The sequence below is a fragment of the Vicia villosa genome, unplaced genomic scaffold (genome assembly GCF_029867415.1).
Source record: "Vicia villosa cultivar HV-30 ecotype Madison, WI unplaced genomic scaffold, Vvil1.0 ctg.000058F_1_1, whole genome shotgun sequence".
Lineage (NCBI taxonomy): Eukaryota > Viridiplantae > Streptophyta > Magnoliopsida > Fabales > Fabaceae > Vicia > Vicia villosa.
The window spans coordinates 460774-487641 of record NW_026704987.1 but is presented as its reverse complement, the minus strand read 5'-3'; the positions used below and the strand labels follow the sequence as shown (position 1 = coordinate 487641).

The following is a 26868-nucleotide window of genomic DNA, read 5'->3' as shown; positions in this document are numbered from 1 at the left end:
CTCTGATTCTGGTTTCCGAAGAATGTCCATAAAGCTACTTTAGCAATGGATTCATCTGAGGTCCTCACGCTGCTTTCTTGTCTACTTTGCAAGAGTATAAGATGATGTTTGCTTTTGCACTCTATGTTTGATATAATCCTTATTTTGAACACCAAGTGTTTGTATAAAGTTATGTATTACGTTACGATTATTTTCCATGTTTGCTTACATTATCTTATTTTACATGGTTGTATTTTCTATTTGAGTAGTTGCTTTCATCTCCGGCCATTACAAAGTGAAGGTATCTTCTTTGATTTACAAACTTTTTTTATTTAACCCCCTTTTCCTGATTTATCGTTTTTTTACCTAAGTATGAAGTTGTTTATGATTTCTAAATTTAGGTTTAGACCATCTGAAAGTTAGTTTTACATGTCAAAGGAGGTTTTTTTTCACCTGGAAGTAAGTGATTTTGAATAGGGGTGGCAACATGGGTCGTGGTCCGCCGGACCGACCCGCGCACCCGCTAAAAAATAGCGGGGTTGGGTTGAGATTTTAGGCCCTTCGCCCGCCTAAGCCCGCCCCACCAAAACCCGTCGCCCGCCCCGCCAAAGACCGCCACCAGCCAAAGCCCGCCGCTCCATCAAAATCCGCTATTTTTTTGGTTAACTCTAGTATTTCTAATTCTTGATAATTTTATTTTATACATTTATTTGTGAATATATGTAATATTTTGTAAGTAAAATTTGTTTAAAAGATACTTTATAAAAAATTGTTCTAAAACTATGTGAAAAATCTAATTAAAATGTAAAAAAGTATAATAATCTATTGAAAAAAATATAAATAAATAAATTGGCGGGCAAGTCCGCCGTTCGCCAATCCGCCACCTTGGTGGAGCGGGTTAGGTTTTTATGCCCATTCTAACTTGGCGGGCATGCTCGCCCCGCTCTTTTTTTGGCGGACATATGGCGGGGCAGGCCACCCGCTTTGCCACCCCTAATTTTAAAGGTGTTTTTTTTTTTATAGAATCATGTAAGTGATTTTGTTTGATTATGCAGAATCATGAATATTTTTATTTTATGTTGATACAATATGTAATATGAATTGTAGAATCGGAAAATGTTATTAAGTTGTTTGATGAAGTTATTCAATAAAATATGTTTAATTATGTCATCTCCTGCAATATAATTTAACAGGTCAATTTATAAAGGCAAAATACTCTTTTTGGTCCTTTAACTATACCCCAAGGTACATTCTGGTCCCTTATCTTTAAAAATTGTCAGAGTGGTCCCTTAATTATTCAGAAAGGTACATGTTAGTCCTTTCCGTTCAATTTTTACTAACGGCGTCAACTTTTGCTTGTGTGGCATCTGACATGACACTTGGTCATACGTGTGGCAGGTGACTTGGCACATATTGATCTTCAAGGTCATTAAAAGACTGAAAAAACATTCCAAATTTTTTGATTAAGTATGGAATCAAACTCGGGCCACCTTATTTGCAAGGTATCTCAACTTACCACCACACCACTTTACAACTGATGTTAAATTTTTCATTCACATTTATTATCAAGTTTATTATTTCTGAAAAAACATTAAAAAAACCATTCATCTTCATTAGAACAACATCCGGTCTGCAACCATCTTTCAACATCATCTACAACAGAACGAAGTTGTTGAATGAAGTGAAAACCGCAAGCATAAAAACAACCAACATAAGAACACAACATAAGGATGATGGGAATTAAAATCAATGAAATAAAAGGGAGGATTTAAGGTATGAAATTGAAAAAGAAACTCACCGTTAATTTTGGTAACAATGGAACAATGGATGTTTTATATTTCAATTTGAATGCAATAATGGATATTTTATAACAATGGAACTATATTTCAATTTGAATGCAACGTACAATGAATGTTTTATATTCATGACATTGTTTTCATTGAAAGCAAGCATCATATAAAATCCATTTGTGATAACTCTAATGATGCTAACACTGACTCTGTTTTTCGTGGCACCCAAATTGAAGATCTCTGTTTGTGATAACTCTACGAATTGGACTTTACAATTTAGAGGAGTACGTATCCTTGGTGGTTGACTCCCAGTAAAATTGGAAGCATTAGATTTTGTGCGAAATCAAATTCGAAAAACACAACAACAGTAGGGACATTAAGATAAACCCTATTCCCAATTCGCAGAGATGGAAGCAAAAATCGTTATGGGCATAAGTGTTGTTAATGATGAAATTGAAAAGGGTTTTAGTGTCTTGGAGGTTTGGGGATTTGAATGGGGATAAGGGTTTATGAGGTTGAGATAGTTGTTGTTGTTGTTGTTTGTTGGGGTTTGGAAGAAGATGGAAGCATGAAGATGGAAGCATTTATGGGTTTAGTATTAGTTGGGTTGAATATTTTCTTTTTACTAATAATCAAGATTTCAATATATATATATAAATATATAATTTGTAAATTAAATTCAAAAAAGTAAAGTGATCTAGTGGTTAAATATCTAGTCTAGCAAACAAGATGCCCAAAGTTCAACTCCTGGTTGAAACAATTAATGACCTCGCATGCCACGCGTATGACCAATTGGACGAATAGTACCACGTCAGATGCCACCCAAGTAAAAGTTGAAGCCGTTATAAGAAATTGGACGGAGAGGACTAACATGGATCTTTTTAAAGATAAGGGACCAGAATGTACCTTGGGGTATACTTAAGGGACCAAAAAGGGTATTTTGCCATTTATAAACTTGGTCAGTACAACGTGCCTTAAAGTCTATAAGAAGCTAGTCAGAAGAACACTTTAGGCGAGTCTTTCTTCATCCATATCTTTCTCATCAAATCCACATGTTGCTTTCAGTTTAATATTGTATAAAAATCCATTTCCAAGTAATTTCCAAGAAATTATATATGAGGTTGTAGTATAGCATGATGCACTTTCTTTTCAGTCAATCAGACTATTTCGAGATGTGGTTTACAAAGGGAACATTTAAGAGGTGAAGGAAATATTAGTTTTCATTGGCAAGTCGATTTCTTCACAATGCTTTCTTTCTACTTCACAATTGTTGGTTATTATTTTCTCAACAAACCTGTATAACTTTATTTTTGTTTTGTTGTTTCAGTCTTCTCGCAAAATACACATGAGTAGAAACAACTTTCTGAGGGACTTCAGTAAACATTATGCTGAGTTCCAAGCTTATGTTCAAGCCCTAGCTGCTTTAGATTGTCTGCATTCACTCGCCAGTCGCCACTCTTTCAAGAAATAAGGTTTGTTGTTCTTAAAGGTTTTTTTAATGCCTACTATCATTTGTCGCATTTTGTAACACAATTCTTTATTGAGTCTGACAGGGTTATGTCCTCCTCCCTGGTTTTGTAGATGATGATGAGCCTCTTCATATACAATTTTGTTATGGTAAACATCCGGTATGAATTTCATGGTTTGAAATTTTGTGTGTAATTCACATTGATGTTTACTTAAATGTATTTGAGCCGCGTAATGCAAATGCATATCATCATTTGTGTATTTAGTGCATGTCATTTTTATTACTGCAGAGCGTTGTCATATCTTTACAATCTCATAAGGCTAAGGGAAATGACTTGAGAAACAAAACAATTCTGCTTAATGGTTGGAGAAATACTTGAAGTGGTTTTTACAAGTTAATATGATATTAGCATAACCCTTTCAAACTACGTTGACTAAGTCGATTCAATTTTCTCACTACTTGGCATTGAAAAGCTCATTATTATAAGTCTTTCCTACTAGGTTTTGGAAACCACGTTGCAAAGTAATTTTGTCCCAAACAATACAAAATTGCATGCTGATGGAGAGTATTATCTGATTGTCACTGCTCTATATGATATCTTGTATAAGAAGCATGCTGATGAAGAGTACTGTCTGATTGTCACTGCTCTATATAATATCATGTATAAGAATAGTCTAGCATTAAATTGTTTTATAAATATAATTATACAAAGTTCTTGATAGAATGATTTATTTTCCATTATCCTAAGTTAGTTCTTCATAGATATGGTCATTTTATTAGTTTTACTTCCTTTTTTTATACGTGGTCTTTAAACTATTCAAATAGTTACCAATTACAAAAAGGGTGGGTCAAGTAGAATACACACCATTGCTTATTTGCTGTAATTTTCAAATGAAAATAAAACATTCCGAGTAAGGATCCACTCCATTTCTTATCCTCCATTTCTTTTTCATTACTATAGTTTTTTGTGCATAAAGTTAAATAAATAATAAATATATATCACATGTTTTAGAAATACGTGTAATATATAAAAAAACTATAGTAATGGAGTGGATCCTTACTCAAATATTGTGATTGTATTTATTTGTTAATAATAGGGACCATAGATCAATAGTTCAATCCGATTATTCATGAAATTTAAGTAAAGGGATGTCATGGTAGGACATACATCTCACCCAACCGCTACATGATGTTTTCCATCAATTGGTTTTTGCTCTTCTAACTTAATTAATTTCTTTAAGTAAAAAAAATATATTGTAATGAATTTTAAAATAAAATAGATAAATATGTTGATACCAAAATAATAATTTTTATTAGACACTTCAAATTTCATAAATTAATTGTTTATATTTTGTTTATAAAATTATAAATTAATTTTATATGAAAAATAAAAAATATGAATTATTTTATAAAATAATCATTCATTAATAATAGGTATACCAACAAGGAAATTACACTTATACACGTCAAATCAAACCAAAATTTCTATTTTTAATTGATTAGATCTGGGCTTTCAAATATACTTTATATTTAAGTAACTAAATAAGATTATATCTCATACACTTTTTTTTTTAAGTCTACAAAGAGGGGCTACTTAAGAAAGTATTAATAGTAGTAAAAACTAACGGGGAAACAAAAAAAAGAAAGAGCAGGTCTAATTTTTAAAGTAAAATATATCTCGTTTCTCTTTTTTTATGCTTGTATTGATTTATGAGATGATGTTTCAAAGTTCTTTACTTCCTATTTATAGCCCGTGACAGATCAAATATATTTTTTATAAGAGTGAAAAAAATTTATAAATAAAATTATTTATATATTTAATCTCTTAAATTTTTGAATAAATATTTGATTTTTTTTGACTCAATTTGTTTATCAACTCCTATAAATATTATTACTAAAATTCACTATTTTTAATGGGTCACATTACCACAATACATTTTTTATCTTTTAACTCAATAAAGGATGTTAGAGTTTTAAGTTTTGTAGCTAATTCTTAGATATTAGAGTTGATGTATATGACAGTGTTTGTAGATTTTGTTGCAAATATTTTAGTGAAAACTAAAAGTAAACTTAATTTGTCATATATTGTTGATACTGTGTCTTTATTCTTAAAGTGATGAAAATATGAAGCGAGAGGAAGAGAGTGGTGTTTCAAAATCCTATGAGTTAATAGACTGATGCATTTTTTTTTCAAATAACAATTTATAGTTTTTATTTTGTAATTTGTAATACAACTCATGTGAACTAAAACTATCAACTTATTATTGTATTCTAAGAAAACAACTAGAGTGATATTTATAAAGTTTACTACTAACAAGTCACTATCACCGTAATATATTTTTTTTTTTTGTATTTAATCAACAATTTTTTTTTGTAAATATTCATAGTTATTAGTGATATTTATAAATATTTATAATTATTAGTCATATTAGATTTATCATCTTGATAATTTGCTACATATTTGTTTTTTAATATTCACACTTATTAATATCAGTGATTTTATAATAACAATTATATATCAACAACAAATAAAACATATCAAATGATTTAAGATATGAATGAAATTATTTGCGCGTTTGCGCACGGGTCTTTCTACTAATTTCTTTCCTAAATAAAATAAGAGTCATGCTAACATGTGCCCTAAGGGCACATGTTAAGAGCTAAATGTAGAAATTTTTATTTATAAATAGTACATTGTTTTCGTAAAAAGTTTATAATTAATGTGTTTATTACGTTTTCCAATACAAATTTACTATATTTAGGTTTCTTAACATGTACCGTTGGACAACTAGTACGTTACCCCCGTGCGATGCACGTGTTTAGGCGGGATTTTGGTCTAAAATTGGCGCCTAAACATGTATCCAGTTTTAATATATTAAAAAGATGACATAGGTTAGCTTTATCCATAAAATAAAATAAAATTATCCATAAAATCCATAAAATAAAATAAAATGGAGTAGCGCACACACAGAGGTCTGGTTCTTCAGAGTTCAGAATCCCAAATCTATTTTCCCGCCATTTATCTAACCTTTTCCGTCAACACCATTCCCTCTTTTTCATTTCATGCTATCATCGCTTTTCAAACCGTGTTTCTCTCTTCCGTTTTCTACCCGCATTTCCGTTAACTCTTCTTCTATAATCCCTTTCAATTTCCCATTCCCTCTCTCTTCAACCCCTCGCCGCGCCATGTCAAAACCCCGACCCTCCGCCTTCGACGCCCTCATGTCCGGCGCACGCGCCGCCGCCGCCAAGAAGAAACCCCCTCCCCCTTCCTCATCCTCGTCTCCCAAGAAACGAAAATCTCCTCCGCCTTCCCCTAAGCCTCCTCAATCCACACTCTCCGCTCAAAACCCTAATACCAACGTCAAAACCCTAGAAACAGTTGAATCAGTTCAACAACCTCAAGAAACTGTTCAACAACCTAATGAAACAGTTCCCGAAGAACCACCGAACAAGATCCGTAACACTTTACCTTCTCATAAAGACGTAATCGCTGAATTGAAGGAACGAGTTCCGCAGCTGAAGAAGAAGCCGTCGAGTTTCGATCCGAGTGAGGTTGCTTGCTGGGAGAAAGATAAGCCTGTGCCGTTTTTGTTACTCTGTTTGGCGTTTGACATGATTGCCGCTGAGAGTGGGAGGATTGTGATGACTGACATTGTGTGTAATCTGTTGAGGACTGTTATACATGCTTCTCCCGATGATCTTGTTTCGGTTGTTTATTTATCTGCAAACAGAATCGCGCCGGCTCATGTAGGGTTGGAATTGGGAATTGGTGATGCCTCTATTATTAAGGCGCTTGCTGAGGCGTATGGAAGGACGGAGAAGCAGATCAAGAATCAGTATAAGGTCTTTTGTTGTTATAGTTTTTAGATTAGTGTGTTTGCTATGTTATTTAAGATGTTAATTGTTTATTTTGGTTATTGACAGGAAAAAGGTGACTTGGGCTTAGTTGCGAAAGCTAGCCGATCGTCTCAGTCTATGATGCGGAAGCCCGAACCTTTGACTATTACAAAGGTGTTCAACACATTTCATCTTATTGCAAAGGTATTTTACTGCTAGTTTTTGAGTGTAAGTTATGAGTTTGTTGTTTGAGATATCAATGTTTAGTGCTGATAGGAGTTTGATAGGCCTCCAAAATATGTTTATAGAAAGAAGGGTAAAAAAGGAAAAGTAAGAAAGGTGTAGACGTGCAAGGGGATCATGTGGCAGGAAATGAAGAAAAGAATGATGTTTTAAGAGGGAATGCAACCAACTTGAAAGGTGGAAGCCTAGGAGTGGTTGGGATTGAAAGAGTTGGGGAGAACAGAATTTAGTCATAAGGGAAGGGGGGTTGGTTTTGAAGTGGAAATAGGGACTGAGGAGTGAGAGCCATTCTCAACTCAGTAGGGGATATTCTCAGTGAAAGTATCATTCAGTTAGCATCTACTTTTCCACAATTGCAAGGAGAGTCTTCTCCATCCGTTGTACTGCATCAATTAATATAGTTCCAGAAGGTTTCTCTTCTGTGGTTTACATCATTCATATTAGCTATTTCTTCCTAATTCTTGTATTCTGGTTCTATTAGAGTTTAATCTTCATAAAATGTTTGGGTTTGTTATATATAATTCGTTTTAGTATTGTACAGTAAGCAATGGAAGTTGGTGTTTCATTGTGTAGGATATATTTTAATCACTGGGTGACACTGCAATTTTGACAATTATTGGAAGAAACCAATTGGAGAATGGACCATTTTTTGGTACTTAGTTGTACTCTCTAATATGGTCAAAACACAATTCACAAATATGAATTTCAGATAGTCTGACATGGAAGACTCAAACTGTTTGTCTGTTCTGCTTTTGATATTTGTCATTAAAACACAACAACCATTTTCAGCTCGCTTCGTTGATAATCAATCATAATTAGAAGTTTATTTGGTTTTTATATTGCATGCACCAAAATAGTGTGTTTGAGAGAGTTTTATTTGTTATAGTTTTTCTGTCTTGCTGACATGTGTCTTTTGCTAAAGGCTAAGGCTAAACAATTTTTTCACTGCTTGTTAGTTTTTTGTTGTTTAAATTGTTCTCTGTTTGTGTTTATGTTAAAGTTTAAATGCATGGTCTGTATCCTATACGATAAAGAAAGGTGAGTTTATTGGAATTTGGAACCATTTTAAGTTGAAACTTAGGTTTTGCTGCTGATTTTCTTAGTTATAAATGTTTACAGGAATCTGGAAAAGACAGTCAAGAGAAGAAAAAGAATCACATAAAGTCACTTCTTGTTGCTGCAATTGACTGTGAACCTCTATATATTATCCGTTTGCTACAGGTTGCTATTCTTTTGTTATTCAAATAATCTGGTGGGTTTACTTCACTATGTCAATTACTTGGGTTTGTTTTCCAGTCAAAATTGCGAATTGGATATGCCGAGCAAACTCTCTTAGCTGCATTAGGCCATGCTGCAGTGTACTCTGAAGAACATTCTAAACCGCCTTCTGAAGTTCAGTCTCCTTTTGAAGAGGTGAGTTCATTTTAATGAAGTAGTGTGAATGGCGATATGTGCTTTGGTTTAAAACCTTGACGGGTGCATCAACGCAAAAAGTTTGAGATTAGTAGCTGCTGCTAAGAGGTGTCAATGCATTATGATGATGATATCAACTTTCCTTTTACCTATATGTTTTTGACTTCTGATTTACTCTTTCATCAGGCTGCTAAAATTGTTAAAAAAGTCTATTCCGTTCTTCCCGACTATGACAAAATTGTGTCTGCACTGCTTTCGCATGGTGTATGGGAGCTTCCAACGAAATGTGATTTTACTCCTGGTGTTCCTGTTGGGCCTATGCTGTCAAAAGCAACCAAAGGTGTAGCTGAAATTCTAAATAAGTTTCAGGATGTAGAGTTTACATGTGAATACAAATACGATGGAGAGCGTGCTCAGGTGATGCTTCGTGGTCAAATATTCCATCAGATACACTGCTTATGATGCTTATTATATGCAATAACATTAGTTGTATTAAGACAGATACATTACTTGGAGAATGGCTCAGTAGAGATTTACAGTAGAAATGCTGAACGGAACACTGGGAAGTTTCCTGATGTTGTTGCAGCAGTTTCAAGGTAAAAGTTATCAAACTGAGTTGTGAATATTATGTTCAAGTTCTGGTAGCATCTTTGTGTTAATTATGAGCATTTTCCGAACAGGTTGAAGCTGCATTTAATTAAAATGTTGAAGTTTTAGGGTTTAATCATAAAAGGAGATAAAATGATATTCAGAGTACTAATAAAAGTATATTAATATGGTGTGTGAATGATAGTATGATACATCGGATGTTTTGACAAATTATGATATATAAGGAAATATAGAAACCCATCGTAAGATGTAATTTAAGATACTCTAACATGTTTTAATTTTACTATGATAGAATATTGTCGCGCTGAGATATTTTTAAATTAGTTCTCAGAGTCCTCCTTAAAGTAAAGCAGCTCACTAAGCTATAAAAAAATGTATTGGACTCCACAATACATGATTGAAAGTCAATTCGGGCTAAAGAAAAATGTATTTGGACTCCACAAAATTGTATTTGGTATAAATTTATATTAAGGGTGACTGGAATTCATGCCTGTCTGGACAATCTGGTAAAAGAAAATAAACATATAGATAAAGTCATTGTGTTATTAGATTTTCAGAGTTTGGAGAAACTAAACAGTGGTGTTGTTGCAAGGGCAGATGATATAGAATGGTACAATAATGATACGATAGGGTTTAATCATTTAGATTTAAAGGGAGGAAATAAACACTCGGGACAATAAAGTTAAAATTGATATGATGTGAATTTTATGTTAGCTGTCATGTTGACATATTTGACTTTGAATCCTAATAATAAGGTAACAGACCATGATATATAAGGAAGTTCAAGAACAAATTAGGATATGTTGAGGTATTTTTAAAATATTCTTACAGAAGCAAACTTAGTAACTGTTGATTATATTGAAACAAATGTACCAGTTGCTTTCCAATGCAATTTTTTCAACATCATGGTTTCTGATATTTGCTGTCTGCAAACAGGTTAAAGAAAACAACAGTGTCGTCCTTTATCCTTGATTGTGAACTTGTTGCATATGATCGTGCAAAACAGAGAATCCTTCCTTTCCAGGTAATCTCATTGCCAATCCTTTTTTTTATGGGTGTAATGCATCATTTAATTAGCCTGAAAACTTCTATATTGTCATGTGATCAAAATAAAATCCTTTTATAATTGATGTATGGGTTGTTTAACTTTTACCTATATTGGAGATACAGCTTTCCATTTTATGATATTGTGCGAGTTGTGAATAGATAATGTTATATTAACCTTTTATATTTTGCCAGGTGCTTAGTACTCGGGCCCGCAAAAATGTCAGCGTGAGTGACATAAAGGTTGAAGTTTGCATATTTGCTTTTGATTTGTTGTACCTCAATGGCCAAGCACTTCTTCAAGAAAACTTGAAAATCCGTAGAGAGGTAACATCTTTTATTTTTACATTGCCAATAGTTTTATTATACTATTTTTCTTTATTAAGCAGTTGAATTTATGGTAGAGTTGGCTGAAAAGTGGAAATGCAATAATTTCTAGTTGGGAAACATGAGATTGGGACCATACAGATTTAATATAAGAACTATATCATGATTGAATAGTGTTACAAAATAATTCTTGATTGTATATCATGTGTCTGAAATGAGTTGATTCTCATATTTTAATATAAGAACTATATGTTGATGAGGGCCTAAATTTCTCTCTCTTCAGCATCTCTACGGCTCTTTTGAGGAAGAGACTGGATTCTTTCAGTTTGCGACATCAACTACATCAAATGATGTCGAGGAGATACAAAAATTTCTTGACGAAGCTATTGATGCAAGGTTTTTAAAATTCTTCTAGTTAATTTAAATTCACGTGGAATGGATAGAAATTTCACGATTTCAGTTGAAATTATATGGCAATATTTCTCCCTAATTTTTTACACCCCAGTATTCTTCATGTGATTGCACTATTATCAGAAACATTTCATTGGCATTGTATATCTTACTCCAGTTCTTCCGAATTTGGTTTCTATTGCAAATAATTCAGCTAGAATTTTGATCATTTATCATTTACTTTATCTCTTGATTTTAGTTGTGAGGGATTAATTATTAAAACATTACATGAAGACGCCACATATGAGCCCTCCAAGCGGTCACTCAACTGGCTGAAACTGAAGAAAGATTATATGGATAAGTAAGGGCATGATATCAATTTTTCTCAGATTAAATCATCAAAATTGTAAGGGTCAATCAATTTGGTCCTTCAATTTTATGAGATGGCTGGTCCTTTAAATTAAAGAACCTCAATCAATTTAGTCCTTGTATCAAAATATTTCTTGGTGCATCAAGACAAACTTAAAACCTTTAAAATTATGGTACTAAATTTGGAAACAGGACTTAATTAATTGATGTTGTTCATTATAAGGGACTAAATTGCTACCCGTAAATTTGAGGAGCTAACTCGACTGATCCTTAAAATTACATACTAGAACGCCGATTTGCTCATTTTTGTTCATATTTCACTTTTGTATCAATGTGGATTGTGGCTCCAACTATATATTGACTCAACTTTGCAGTATTGGGGACTCATTAGATTTGGTACCTATTGGTGCTTTTGCTGGTCGAGGGAAACGCACAGGTGATTATGAAACACAACTCTTTAATATGCTGACGCCTATTTTAGTTACTTTTTTTAATCATTTTAGCTGATATTTCACCTCTTATATCTGAGTAAAGCTAGGCCTTGGGAGATTTTATGTGCTTTTAACGTCTACCTTTAGCTCAAAGTGGTCTGTAATGAATTAGTTACATGATGTTTTGTAGGAGTGTATGGTGCTTTTCTCCTTGCATGCTATGACCCTGATAGGGAAGAATTTCAAAGTCTTTGTAAGATAGGTGAGCACTTTATGATGTATAGAGTTCTTTTATTTATTAAACTTAATTTTCTCACTTATTCATGTTATGGTGGGCAGGAACTGGATTCACAGAAAACGTGCTTGAAGAACGTTCTACTAGCCTTCGCTCTAAAGTGATTCCCAAACCAAAGGTCCTTGGCTCCTGTTTCTCTCTGAATCTTCTCTAAGTGAGCTTAGTATTTTATGAGCTAATTCATACATAATCCTTTCATTTCAGGCATATTATCAATATGGAGAATCAGTCAAACCTGATGTCTGGTTTGAAGCTAGTGAGGTAACAACATTCTTGATTGAACAGTTTCATCATGTTGTGGCAATGTGATTTTCCTCCTACTAACTTATTGTTGCAACGTGATTTTCCCCCTACTGAGTAATTGCGGCAATGTGATTTATAAACAAGTGCAAGATTTGGGGTTTGCATGAAGTTTTTCGAATGCCTTGTTATCTTTAGTTTATTTTTTATCCAATAAAATTGTATTGTGCTCACAGGCAAACTTTTCTGCATTAGTTATATATTATCGTATTTCATTTAGGTGTGGGAGGTAAAAGCCGCAGACCTGACCATTAGCCCTATTTACCGAGCTGCAGCGGGCACAGTAGATCCCAATAAGGTATTTGAAGAAAACATTGAATTATTGATTCAAGTGTCACAATTAATTTTGGAGTTTTACCTGTTAATGTTGTGTAGATGGTAATGATAGCTTTTAACTTCTATTTGTGGTACTTTTACATTTTTTTTCCTTCTAAATAAAGGGAATGTCTCTGCGATTTCCGCGTCTACTTCGAGTTCGGCCTGACAAAGCTCCGGAACAGGCCTCCTCTTCTGAGCAGGTAAAGTACATACGATCTTTCATCATCCAACTAAACAGTATATGATAGAAGATCGAGAAAGAGTAATGGGGAAATGAATTTGATTTACTTTTTCATTCTTTAACCACTTTCTTTCAGATTGCTGAAATGTATAAAGCTCAGAAGCACAATCACAACGATATTCAGGATGCCAGACAGAATGATGATGAAGATGTTTAAGAGAGAAAGTTTCTTTGCTTCTCATGCTGTTAAACTTTGAAATCTCGTCGTTATTGTGGTAATCACATGTGAGTAAATGTTTAGATGCAATTTCTTTACCTTCAAGCGTATATATAGGTCAGAGAACATTACTGCTTATTCCGCATGATTAGGAATTTGGCATAACCGTATGGTGCAAGCTCATGGAAGGTCCAAACAGTAGGTATTTGCAATGCAAAGCATGATAACTGGAATTAGGATATTTTTTCAGAAGGGACCCAATTTGCGCACTACTGCTTCTGTAGGTATTATAGTGTTTGGATGCACATTTTATTTTCTTGCATCCCAATAGTGTTTCAACGAAGAGTTACTGAAGCTACAAATCCTGGAGTTAGTGTCCCACGTTTCCTCACTTTTCTAAACAAACTGAGTTTCGTTCCTTTCTCATGATATACTACACGAAAGCTGCTAGACATGAAAACAGCTTGCATTTAGCGCATGCTCATGGCTTCTCAATATTGTAGTTCATTTTTTAAAATGATTTACCGTGGCCAGAAAAAAACAATTAATACTCTTATCGGCACTCTAACAATATTTAGCAGTTGTTTCTTTGTATTTTTCAGAGTAAAATTTGGTCTCAGTCAGGTCAAAAATCTTAATCATGTCATCCATTTCCTTGCCATATCAAAATTCTGGATTTTCGGATTACAGTTTATTAAAAAGTGAATAGAATGCTAGTATTGGTACTAAATTTGGGTTCTATCTATGTTGAAGGATTTTGTCAAATAAACATAAAACTTGAGGAAGGAAAAAATATAATGAAAAACTTAACCATGTGATAGGCAGCAAGTAAATGGCCGTATCAATGTAGTATAAAAGATATCGTGTTTACATAGACCAATTATCAAGTATCGTTATCTACTGTTATGTTTATCTAAGGCCACTTGAGAAACTTGTTTGTGCGAAAAAAATAGAAATACTATTTACTTCAATAATAAAAGAAGAGACTGAAACGAGACTCGTATTTATTAATTTTATTCATATAAAATGTAGCATTTAATTATAACGAAATTTTTGTTATTCACCAGAGAATACTAACTAGTGGTCATGTCTGTTTTCGTGTTACTGGATTTTGAACCTACAAAATAGTGGCTTCTCTAGTTTATTAAGTTTAAAAGTTCTTTTACAAGTTTAAAATAGTTTAAAATGCTTGTTATCTTTAGATTAAAAGTTTGAATAATGAGGTTGGATACTGTTTTTGCCATTTCAGCATGTAAATGGTATCTTATACCCCTACTTTCTTAATAAATCTTTTTTCTTTCAAAACAACTTGTATAAAATAAATCTGTAAAATACTGATCATATTTTGGGCTATTTTGACATAATAACTAAGCATACAGGGCATAAATTTGGTGAATACAAAATTAATACAAAATTAAAGCAGTATAGAAAAAGAACATAGAAATAAAATGAAAGCTGAATCTGGTAATAAATTGCTCCGAAGGGATACTTTATTCCAAGTACAGAAAAGCGGGTTGTAAAAGCAGTATCAAAATAACTAACAATGCAGAAAAATAACACCAAGAATGCAGAAAATAAAACTTGCACAAAATTCCAATGCAGAACTTTTATGCTTTAAAATGAGTAATTCTAGTGCTAGTAAGCTTGCCCCCTTTTACAATCATTACAAGGCTATTTATATGCAAATTCACACTCAGAAAGTATGAGAAATTGTGGGCAGAACATGGAGAAAATGGAACTGAAACGTAGAAATTTTTGGTCTGAGTGTTATGACAAGGGTTATGGTGCATGACGGCCTGCCCGTCATGACGTTCTGAAGGTGGGACTCTGAGACCTAGTTCTTTGATGTGCGTCATCGTGGCTAATAGTGTGTCCTAGTTCTTTGATGTGCGTCATCGTGGCTAATAGTGTGTCTATTATGGACTTTACTTGCTTTTTCCTTCCTTTCCATTAAGCACAATGACGACCAGCCCCTCCTGGAGCATGACGGTCCTCATGGTCCCCGTCACAACATCTTTTTTTGCATTTTTCTTGTTTTTTCTCTGTTCTTTTTTGTATTTGGTGTTGATCATTTTGTGCTTGTATTGTAGAGTAAAAAGCCAACTTATCGAAGCAAAAATAACTAGGAAACATCAAAACAAATACAAATCGAGTTAAATAAAACGGTAAAAATGCGTGTTATCACCATGCATATTTAAAATCCTTTGTGTGGCCTTCTATTGGCCTTTTCTTTCTACCATAGCAAGTTTATAATTTTGATAGGAAGTAGCCATATCTTCAAAGCAAATTTTTACAAATTAAATCGGTAATCAATGGAAAAATCACTTGAAGTCAAGGTTTAACCGATTTAATCAGTTGAACTGCGGTGAACCAAAATATTAATAAATAAATAGTTAATTATACAAATATAATATTTTGCTTCAATAGAAATAATAAAATAGATGATAAATGTAGATTTTGTTTTTAAAATAGTCATTTTAGCAAGTAGTAGTAATAATTAAGTCAATACAATAGTTATTATAATAAGCCCATTAAATCCGATTGACAGCAAAAAATACTTAGAAAATAACGGAAACAAATAATATAACTTTAAATCATTGTGTAGGTGCCGCACATGCTTCTTTCGAAATAGAGTGAAAGTGTTAATTGTGGTGTAGTTAATAGAGTGAAAGTGTTAATTATGGTGTAATTATTTTGAATATATAAAAATGATGAAGTACAACCAAAAATACAACAGACAAATATTTTTAAATATTCAAAATATGAGAAAAATAATGTAGAAATCACCCTAATGGACCAAATTGTTAAAAAAAAAACTTAAAGGACTTACATGTTAAAAAAAAAAAACTTAAGTGACCTATAGTTAGGGGTGTGCATGGATCAATAACCAAACCAAATTGAACCATATATATGGTTTGGTTTGGTTCTTAAAACTATTTTGTCAAAACCGGTTTATTTTTTTAAAACCGGTTAATATATGGTTTGGTTCGGTTCTAAACCGGTTTTTCACAAAAACCAATTTTAACAAAAAACCGGTTTTAAACCGGTTCTCTCAAAACCAGTTTTTACTTTCTTTTAAAAAATAGTTTTATAAAAACCAGTTTTCTAAAAAACCAGTTTTAAACCAGTTTAAAACCATGGAATATTGTGTTACGGTTTCAGTACTTCAACAATCACATGGTTTCCTCCTTCATCATCAATGCCTCGCGACGAACTCGCAACATTCTGCAACTCTCAGAAAGCCGGTCTATTTCACGATGCAACAACGATTCATAAACGAAACGAATGGAGAGATTAGAGAGATCGGAGGGATGAGAGAGATGAAGGGAGGATTGATAGAGAGGTGAGGCGGAAGGTGAGGCCGCGTACGGCGGTGTTGATTGGTTGATGGAAGGTGAGCGGCGCCATCGTGAAGGAGAGGAAGAAGAACTTTCAAATCCAATGGTCACATTTTCTAAACTTAATCCCTTTTTCTCCTAATTTTGAGCTTTAATTTGAGTAATTGTGATTAATGAGGAATTAATTGAAAATCTGGAATAATTAGTAATAATTAATTGGAGTTTATTTTGGAGTATACCATACTTGAACCGGTTTATAATAATGGTTACCGGTTTTTTTTAATGGGTACCGGTTTTTTCTTAACGGGCCACCGGTTTGTATACATAAATTTGGATTGGACTTTTAAATATGGTTTATTTTGGATACTAATTTGGTTTTTGGGTACCGGTTATTTTGCACACCCCTACCTATGGTGTAATTTTGCCAACATTTTATTACTATGTGACCTTAGCCTAACTTAAATTGAAGTTAAAATCGATGGGTTCATAAACAACTAGTTAGATAATTATTGAAAGAAAATTTCTTTACCCACCTCCCTATGGGTGGTCACCTCCTGCGAAAAACCAAAACTACCCCTGCTTCGGAAGTTCATTTTCGAACGCGTGTTTTTTTAAAAAAATTGACTTACTTCGGAAGTTCATTTCTGAAACAAGTATTTCGGAAGTGAACTTCCGAAACACTGCGATTTCTGCAGATTTATCAAAACACTCCCCCTCCCCCAATCATTTACCCTAAATCAAAACAAAAAGTGGCAGAGGCGAAAATTTGTGCAAACAGAATTCCAAAGCTGCATCAAGGCTCCAATCACACTGCTAAACAACATTCAAAAGCCCTCAATCCTAACACTTTGTAAGTTTTGAAATTTTTAGATCTATTATTCAAATGCATGTTATTTAGGGTTTTAATTGCATAAATGATATATGGTTAGGTTGTTAGTAGTATTTAGGTTGTTTAGAAGCATTTTGATTTGGTTTGAAGTTTGGTTTAGGGGTCTGCCATGGAAGTTGCAGAAAAGTCCATCGCAGGGGTGTTTCGGAAGTTCATTTCCGAAAACACCTCCCTCCCAGTTTTCGGAAATGAACTTCCGAATTGTATCAGAAGTTCAATTTTTTTTATTTTTTATTTTGTCTCGCATATTAATCGATTTCAACTGTTTACAGGAACATGTCAGACAACCAACAAGCACGCAGGACTGCGTCTTCTAAAGAGGGCGCTAAGGGAAGAAAAGGTTCTTCAAAGAAGGAGGTGAAAGAGGTGAAGGAGGTGAAGGAGAAGAAGAAGCTTTTGACTGGTTCTGCTTCTTGTCCCCTGGGAGTCCATGGCTCAGACGCGCAGGCTCAGCCTTCAGGCGTGATCAACGCTGATGGTTCTGATACTGAGTGGGATGAAGATTGGTATAATTATCTTCATTCGGAGGAGTTCGCTCGTCGAGAAGAATAACGTGTTTTTATTTTGTTTGATGTGTATTTTGTAACGCTCGTTGGACGGAATAACATGTTTTTGTTTTGTTTGACGTGTTTTGTTTTGTTTTGTTCGGATTTCGGATTGTATCGCACACTGTTTTTGTATTGGATTTATCATGTTAATAAAAATACGTACTACTGTAAGTAACAAATGACGGAGGAGGTGTAACCGGAGCCGGAACATATGACGGAGGAGGTGGATGTTCGGAGGAAGAAGAACCGGAGGTACGTCCACCGCGAGACAAAGGAGCCAATCATTGTAAGCTATAGTTTATCATTATCATCTGGGGACGTCATTTCTTAAAGATCAAGATTAAAAATAATAAGATTTTTTTCTTGATTTTTTGTAATGACGTCCCCTGATGATAATGATAAATTATAGCTTACATTGATTGGCTCTTTTGTCTCGCGGTGGACGTACCTCCGGTTCTTCTTCCTCCGGACATCCACCTCCTCCGTCATATGTTCCGGCCCCGGTTACACCTCATCCGTCATTTGTTACTCACAGTAGTACACCTTTTGAAATTTGGAAGCCTTTTTTTCTCCCCACCACTCTTTAATTTTATGTAATATTGTCGTTGTAAACTTCACCCGATTAAATAAAGCGAATTGTTGTTGTTGTTCATTTTCTTCTGTCCAGACCTTTTTTCGGAAGTGCATTTCCGAATTCCTCCATGGGGGGTGCGCTCGGAGATGAACTTCCGAAACACCACATTTTCTGAAAAGTGACTTTATTTCGGAGATGCATCTCCGAAACCAATATTTTATATTAAAAAAACCACGTATTCGGAAGTTCATTTCCGAAAACACCTTTTTTAAGAAAAAAAGTACAGTTTCGGAAATGAACTTCCGAAACAAGGGGTATTGTGGTAAATTCACCAGGGGTTGGCAAGAAGGTTAGGAGGTGGGTGAAGAAAATTCCTTATTGAAATTAAACACTTGACATTGATAATGAAACATGGGAGTTCATATATTTCTCATAACTATACACTTGATTAAGTTCCAAACATATATGCAAAACTAGAATAAAAAAAAATTATGTCATGGTTCCACAAGTAATTATCTTAAAAGTGTTTCCATAAGTTATCTTTCGAATGTTAACAATCAACACAATTCAACGATCTAACATGGTCAATCTCCTACGAAACCACTCAAATATCAAATATATTGTAAAACTTAACATACCTATACTTTAATAATTTGTAAAACATTGTATGTCGTAACACTTGATTTGAAAAAGAAAAACAAATTATGTGATTTTTGGAATTTGGGCATTTTAGTTTTTTTTGCTAATAGACAATGAAAATGTGAAAGGTAAAGTCGGGAATCAGTGTGATTTAAACACACTCTGATCTGTTATTTAAACATACTCTAAAAGATTACTTCTAAAAGAAACGCATCCAAAAAATTACTTTCAAAAAGAGACCATGACAACTTGGAAAGCCTTCTTTAATCAATCCAAAAATACAAACAATAGAGTCATGTTCATGCTCTTTGAAGTTAGCTGTCATAATTACATTTTTTTATTAGAGTTTGATCTAATTAATCCTTACAAAACCGATTTATAAGATGATGAATGTCACGTTATATAATTTTTTTTAATATTCTTTCTTCAACCAATACGAAACTTTAGGATCTTGCTAACACTTTCTTTTGTCTATTACATGACTATTTTTTCTCTTTACAATTTCTAATGGTATAAGTTTATAGTTTTCTTTTCCCCCTTTTTGTATCTCTAACTATTTTAATTTTATGCTCTTTGATTTCCAACTTTCACTATTTAAAATATGTATGGCTTTGGTAAAAAAAAAAAAATATATGTATGGCTTAGTCGGCTGTATTAACAAAGTTATCTATAGAATAAAAAATTTCCTAAGTCATACACAACATGTAGTCATTATCTTTGGTCTCTCAAGTCTCAATAGTAAATTGCTATATTGGGCTTGTTTTCATTATGTAGATGTCACTATTTGAAATAGCTATTAGTAATGCTTCAATGAACCTGACTAGGAAGATTAATTGAATATTATTTCCATCATGGAGTAGTGAACGAGTCTTCTGGAAACTTGATAGAGAAAAAAAAAAGGTTCAATTCAATGATTGCCGTGAAGGAGACACTTTGGTAAAAATCTGCCTAATGTTTTTGAACTATTGGGGTGTGTATAGTAACCACTTCTATCTAAGTCTAGTCAAGATAGTGATCATCTTTAAGCCTCCGTTTTGTAGAATATAAGTATAACAAGAATTTCTTTGGAGACAAGAATTTCTTTGGAGACCCCCTACGCGGAGAACTTCCCGCGAAAAATTAAAAATATTCCTACTTCGAAAATATATTGCCGAAATATTTTTTTTTACAATTTTTTTAGAATTCGAAAATGCAATTCCAAAAATATCAAATGGGGGGTGTTTTCGGAGATGCATTTCCAAAAAAACCTTTTTCACATTTTTGGATCGTTTCGGAAATACATCTCCGAAATATGCACAAATTATTTTTTTTGTGTTTTTCAAAACAACATTTAATCCTATATTTTTAATTAAACGAAAACGCTTGTAGTAAACAATGATTGATATAAATAAAATATAACCCGAATAAAATAAGCGACATATCAGAATAAAATACTAATATTATATATACAAGCCGAATAAAATACTAATAGTGTGCGAAAATGTACGTAAATGTCAAGAAATACAAACCGAATACAAAAAGTCCAATGCGTCCCGCCTCTGGACCGCCCTGCGCGATGATACCTGGTCCAATCCGTCCAGCCCAAGCATCTCTATCCGTTGGCATATCGGAAGGAATCGGTGGCATGGTCATCCTCAGCCTGCTGGTTCTCCAAGATCTCTTCATTTGCTGGCTCGTTCTCCGTAAAAAGCTCGTTCTCCGCCTGCTCGGACTCGGTCGCCGTCACCAGGTGGTTCTCATACAACTCTCTCAAGCTAGAGAACCGGATATGGGCCCCACTCGTCGTCCTGCACTCAAACTCAGCTATGTGTGGGTCCATACCCATATATTCAACCATCCACTCGATCGCCTCGACCCTCTGGATCCGGGATTGGTGCAGTAGTCTCCCTCTGATCGGCAGGTGGAGCAGACAATGAACATCGTGTAATGTGATCGTCAACTCCCCAACCGGTAAGTGGAAAGAAGATGTCTCCCGATGCCACCGCTCCACGAAAGCCCCTGCATGCCGTGGCTGATAGTGGTATACCCGATCATGCACAACCCACCAAGCCCGGAAGCAGTCACCACATCATTAAACTACTGCGCCTCTGATTTAAACAGATCAAAAATCTTCCACGCGTGGTTCACTATTTTTAGCATCGGCCTTTCATGTTACAACAAAAACAAAAAAATTGTTAAATAGACCGTAAAGAAAATGTGAAATAAAAAGATAAATAAAAAACGGTTAAATAATAAAGTCGGATAAAATTATCCTACTTCATATTTTGTACCGTATATAACAGTTGGGAATTGCTAAATACGCTTGGAATTTTTTAAAAAATATATGAAAATAATTTTGTTTGAGAATTATCTTTTGAACGTACTTTGTACCATCTTGTTCATATGATTTATTCAGAAAATGACTAAAGGGATTTTGTTTGAAAGTTAAAATCTAAATATTATTATTTGCAGAAAAAACCACGCGTATATCTATAAATTGTTAAACTTTGAATTATTTGTTGTTGTGAAAATTACTGCAAAATGTAATGTTTTTTTAAAGATCAGCAGTAAATTTTGCAGAAATTATGATGTTCAGAAATTAATTTTTAGGCGTACATATACCCTTTTGAACTCCTTATACTATTATTTACAAAAAAGTAAAATAAAATACTGTAAAATATATCCAAAAAAAGTTAAATATTAGTAATATGTGCGAAATTTGCTGTCAAATATTGTGGCAAATAAATTGTTTCAAATTTTCATAATATTTTTTTTGACAAATATACATGTATTTTAAACAACTTTTTAAGGTTATGTTTGGTAAGACATAATTTTGAGTTTATGTCTTATAGCTAATAAGTTTATATAATTATTTTAACCTGTTTGGCAATGGTTTTTTTATCATTAACTTATAGCTTACTTTTTAGACGCTATTTCAAATAGCGTTTAACTTTAAAGTTTATAGTTTATCATTTTTTTATCCTTATTATTTTATTATTAACTCATTTTTATTTTTTATAATTTATTTTAATTTTAAATTAAAAGTAAAGACTATTTTGACCCCTCACAAAAATTGCACAACTCAAATTAGTCATTCACAATAAAATAGACCAAATTTATTCCCTTACAAATTTATTATATTGCTTGCGCTCACTTAGTCATGACATTAATATTTTTTCACATTCATGTAGTCAGCATATCAAATATCAATAACTATTTGATCGAAATGTGACTAATCAAAATCTGTTACACTCCCCGCGTTCACTGAATAGGGTCATTAATATTTCTTTGCATTGCTACACTCCTCGCATTCACTCAATCAAAACATTAATATTTCTTTGCATTCACACAGTCAACCGATCAATAATTATTTGATTGAAATCTATCGCACTCCATGAAATCACTCGTTCAACATATTAATAATCATCTTAATACACAAATACATACTTATAAGGATCTAAATCCAATACACACACTCAAATCACTTGTTGAACTTTAGTATTTTAGTTACATTACAAATATATTACAATGACCCTTTTCCTTTCACAAAAAAACAAAACTAGAATGTGAAAAGAGGAAAAAGTCAAGCACAAATCTTTCACTCCTAAACATTACCAGAAACCCAAAATCAAGTTTTTTTTCTTCCCACACCCACCACTATATATAAGCTATATATTAGTACAATTTCATCCTGCTAATACTAACCATGCTATTAATTAACTAACTAACCAGTAAACATAAATATATATAAATTAAAAAGCTTAGTTGATAAAAAAATATAGATCAGACGGTTGAGATTTCACAACAATAAAATCATAGTACTTGTCGAACTGAGTCAATAGTAACAGTAGTGGTAGGTACTAGGTAGAAGTCAATGGAGTACAATCCTCTGGTACTTGTTATCTGCAGAAGGAGAATCAGAACCTTCACCGAAAACCCTTTTTCTACTACTGAATCTTCCACAGTTAGTGTTCACAAAGGAAGAATCTTGGTGAAGAATTTGTTGTTGTTGTTGTTGCTGTGTTGGTGATGGAATTGTGACAGGTGGAATCTCAAAGGTCTCTAATGGTGGTGGAGGGTGTCTCCATTGAGGTAATGGTCCTGCAAGCAAAAGGGTCTGAAGCAAAGGACCGGCTTTCATCACTGCCTGTAAAAGTTTACCTTTTTCCGGCAAAGGTTTATCTTTCGCTATTAACTCAATCATCATCATTGGTTGTTGTTCTGTTGCTGTCGCTGCTGGTGAGGATACTATGCTTTCTTCGCAATCTGATGATGACAAGCCATTGTGGTTAGAAGATTCGATTCCTCGTTTCTGTTGTTCATCTTCGACGCTTGAGATTCCAGACAGAGGTTCTTGTTTTTGTTTTTGCTGTTCTTGTTGTTGTTGTTGCTGGAAAAGTAATTTGTCTAAGAAAAGTCTTTGGCATTTTTCATGTGCTTCGTCTCTTTCTCTTACGACTTTGTTAAGAATGTCTTTTAGGTTAAGTAACTGTTCATCTCTTTTTCTTAATTCTTCTTGGACTGTTGCTCTTGTTTGTTCAAGCTCCATTGTTGTGTATATTAAGGATTGTTTTAGCTCCTCCATTGACTGTGTCACAAAAATGGAACAAGTTATGAAATTAGTACTACTCGTAAAATTACAAGTATTTTGGCTAAAATTAAAGGTAAATAAACAAAATGTCGCGGATTTGAACTCGTTTTTTTACATGTTCTGCCACAGCTAGGCCCGACCCATAGGCTAGGCTAGGCAAGTGACGTCTTTACCTAGGGCCTCAAAAAATAATTTTTTACCTATACTACAATGAGCACCCATATCCATTATACCCATTTAGGTTCTTTAAATAGGACCCGTTTAATTTTTTTATGTTATTTCACACTTTTTGATTATTTAAATAACTCATTTACAATTCTTTAATATCCCTACAATTTATCAAAAACTTTAAAATGGGTCTCATTAAACACTACAACATATCTCAAATTTAATTATATAATACTAGTATTTATTTCTACCCAATTCAAGTGTATGGACGTTGTTGGGCAGAAGCACGGTTGCTACTCTTATGACCTGTAACATTGCAAGAAGTTGATGGCAATTTACATGTGCACCGCCAACTTTTTTAGCGTAATCATTTTTTTCATTAATACCAATGCCATTGTATCTTTTTTTTTTTTTTTTTAAGAAACATTGAACTTAATTTATAATTCTCTCTCAAAATCAATATATAGTACGATAAATAATAGATAAAAAGAAGTTCTCTCTCTCAAAATCATATTGTTCTTTTCCTTTCTCTACTTCCATCCATATTATATACTAGTCTTGTTTGTCTCTTTCATCTCTCATTGGTAAATAACAAGGACAAAAAGAATAACAAAATTAAAGAAGAATAATAAAATTTTAAAAAAAAATACATTTAATTTAAAGACTTCATTTTAAGATCCGCCTCAGACCTCAATATATATTGGGCCGGCCCTGACCACAGCTATCAACTGAGCTTAACGTGACAAAATTATATGACTGTGAAATGTATGTAACAATGATCCATAAATATTTGTAATGAAAAGAAGGTGGATTAGGTACCTTTCCTTGGCAGAAGTAAGCCCAAGTTAGCAGAGGGCTATGTTGTTGATTATCCATGTTCTTGTGTCTCAAGATAACAATTTGTGGAAATTATGTAATTTTTTTTTTGTTTTGTTTTGTTTTTGATTTTATAATGGTTGTGTGTGAGAGAGAAAGAAAAATGAGGGTAGAGAAAAGGTGGAGAGGGAAAGATGAAGAGGGGTGAGAGAGAGAGAGAGAGAAAGAGTTGGGAGGATTTGGGGATGGTTGAATTGAAGTTGATTTATAAGGTTGTAAAGTATATATGTATGCTATTTACATGTTATGATTTTAATTTAATATAAAAATGATATATGAGTAGCGAAAAAGTAGAACTATAGATGTTTTTTTTCTTATTTTTATAAACTTCTTTTCTCAGACATAAGATCTTACAGACACTAATGATATAAGAGTAGGAAAAACAATATATTTGCATAAAATGGTAAATTTCAGAGATTTTTGTAAGAAATTGTTACGAAATAAAAATTTATAAAAATTTTCAAAGTTAAATCTGCAAAAAAATTGACAGAAAATTCTTCATAAAATTATGGTGTATTAGATTTATTTTCAGAATACACGAACTACTTTGAACTCCTTATTTATAAAAAATATCGCACACATATCTAAAAAAATGTTAAATATTTAAAATATTTGTGAAATATTATGGCGAAGGATTATTTTTGAATTTTAATACGATTATTTTGAGAAATATAAAGATATATTAAGCAACCCTGTAAGCGTTTTAGTTAGTTTAATCGAGCATTAATTAGTGTGATTAATTAAGTCGTGTAGATTGTGTTGTTTTTTATCCTAGAATTTGACTAAAATTCCAAATAATCTTGTCTTGTTATATTACTAGTGTGAGGCATAAAACGCGTTATTTGCGCAGCCCGTGTTCAACGTTCACAAGTGCGTTAGCGTGTTTTCTTGAACTTCTTGTTACCGTCATTTGAAACTAAATTCATTTCATCTAATCTTACATTACTAACACCCTAAACTAGCTGGATGATACTAACCCTTTTTTGTTTCTATTAACCACATTCAAACCAATTTTCTCCACAAACGTAAAATAGCGACACACACTGACACATCGACACCACTAATATAAAATACCACTGTCTGTTTTAAACACAGACATTGAAACAAATACACATTTTTTCAGATGCGTCGGTGCGTTCACTGTACAACAATTATTAGTTGAATTTGATCAAAATTATTTAGAAAATATCTATACATGGTATACACTACTATTGTTGACGAAAGCCATGGACTCTTCTCACCTAGCTGTCTCCTATGGAGAAGACTATCCATGTGACCTCTCTTTGCCTGTCCTTGACTCTACCCCTTTGAGCCACAAGCATAACTGTTATAGAACATGGCTACAAACATTTTTAGCATGTAACTGTGATCTTTTGCTTGTTGACACCATTGTCTTAGATCTTCTAAGATGCCAAGTTGAGACAAAAGTAGTTATAGTTTGGTACCAACAAAAGGACTTTTGTTAAATATCTTTACTAACAACAAAAATGACACATGAATTAGAGGTATATCATATATGCCATTAGCTATAAGCCAAGAGAGAAGAAAAAGAAAGGTGTTTAAAAAAATAATTAGAAATTGAATAATGATAACTTGTCTAAGAAAAGCTTAATATATAATGATACATCACACCAACACTAGATTCTGATTCTGATTTGTGGACCCAATAACATGGATATAGCTCAAGGCCTTCACTTCACCCCTTGGTTGTTAGCCATACCTTCTTCCAACCAACTATTCTTCTTAATTGTTGATGTGATCTTATAGTAGATCAATCTTTCTCATATAGATTTTGAATCGCTTGTGTGACACTTCTCGCACTCACGCAACATATTATTAACTAATTGAAATCTATTATATTACTTGCGTTCACTTAATCATGACATTAATATTTTTTCACATTCACGTAGTCAGCATATCAATAATTATTTGATCAAAATGTGACTAATTAAAATCTGTTACACTCCCCGCGTTCACTCAGTAGGGTCATTAATATTTCTTTGCATTGCTACACTCCTCACATTCACTCAATCAAGACATTAATATTTCTTT

The 26868-nt window shown here is 33.3% G+C and overlaps 2 protein-coding genes across 3 annotated transcripts; one reads left to right on the top strand and one right to left on the bottom strand.

Annotated features, from left to right (window-relative positions):
- Positions 1-6182: 6182 nt before the first annotated feature.
- LOC131623223 (DNA ligase 1-like) lies at positions 6183-13483 on the top strand. 2 transcript variants are annotated; one of them, XR_009290170.1, is made up of 18 exons: positions 6183-7083; positions 7165-7281; positions 8440-8541; positions 8617-8733; positions 8920-9150; positions 9235-9329; positions 10279-10366; positions 10582-10713; positions 10997-11109; positions 11363-11464; positions 11847-11908; positions 12094-12165; positions 12243-12316; positions 12403-12459; positions 12719-12796; positions 12939-13016; positions 13134-13282; positions 13367-13483. XR_009290170.1 is itself a non-coding variant. In XM_058894220.1 (17 exons), the coding sequence occupies exons 1-17, from the start codon at positions 6301-6303 to the stop codon at positions 13212-13214; spliced, it is 2382 nt and encodes a 793-aa protein (XP_058750203.1). In that variant the 5' UTR covers positions 6183-6300; the 3' UTR covers positions 13215-13483. The 2 variants fall into 2 exon arrangements, 1 of the variants encoding a protein (XP_058750203.1); XM_058894220.1 differs by having other exon boundaries at positions 13134-13483.
- Positions 13484-22666: 9183 nt separating this feature from the next.
- LOC131623222 (uncharacterized) lies at positions 22667-25009 on the bottom strand. The gene is made up of 2 exons (XM_058894219.1): positions 24760-25009; positions 22667-23769 (listed from the first exon to the last, which is right to left on the bottom strand). Exons 1-2 carry the CDS (start codon positions 24814-24816, stop codon positions 23053-23055), a joined length of 774 nt encoding a protein of 257 aa, XP_058750202.1. The 5' UTR covers positions 24817-25009; the 3' UTR covers positions 22667-23052.
- Positions 25010-26868: the final 1859 nt, after the last annotated feature.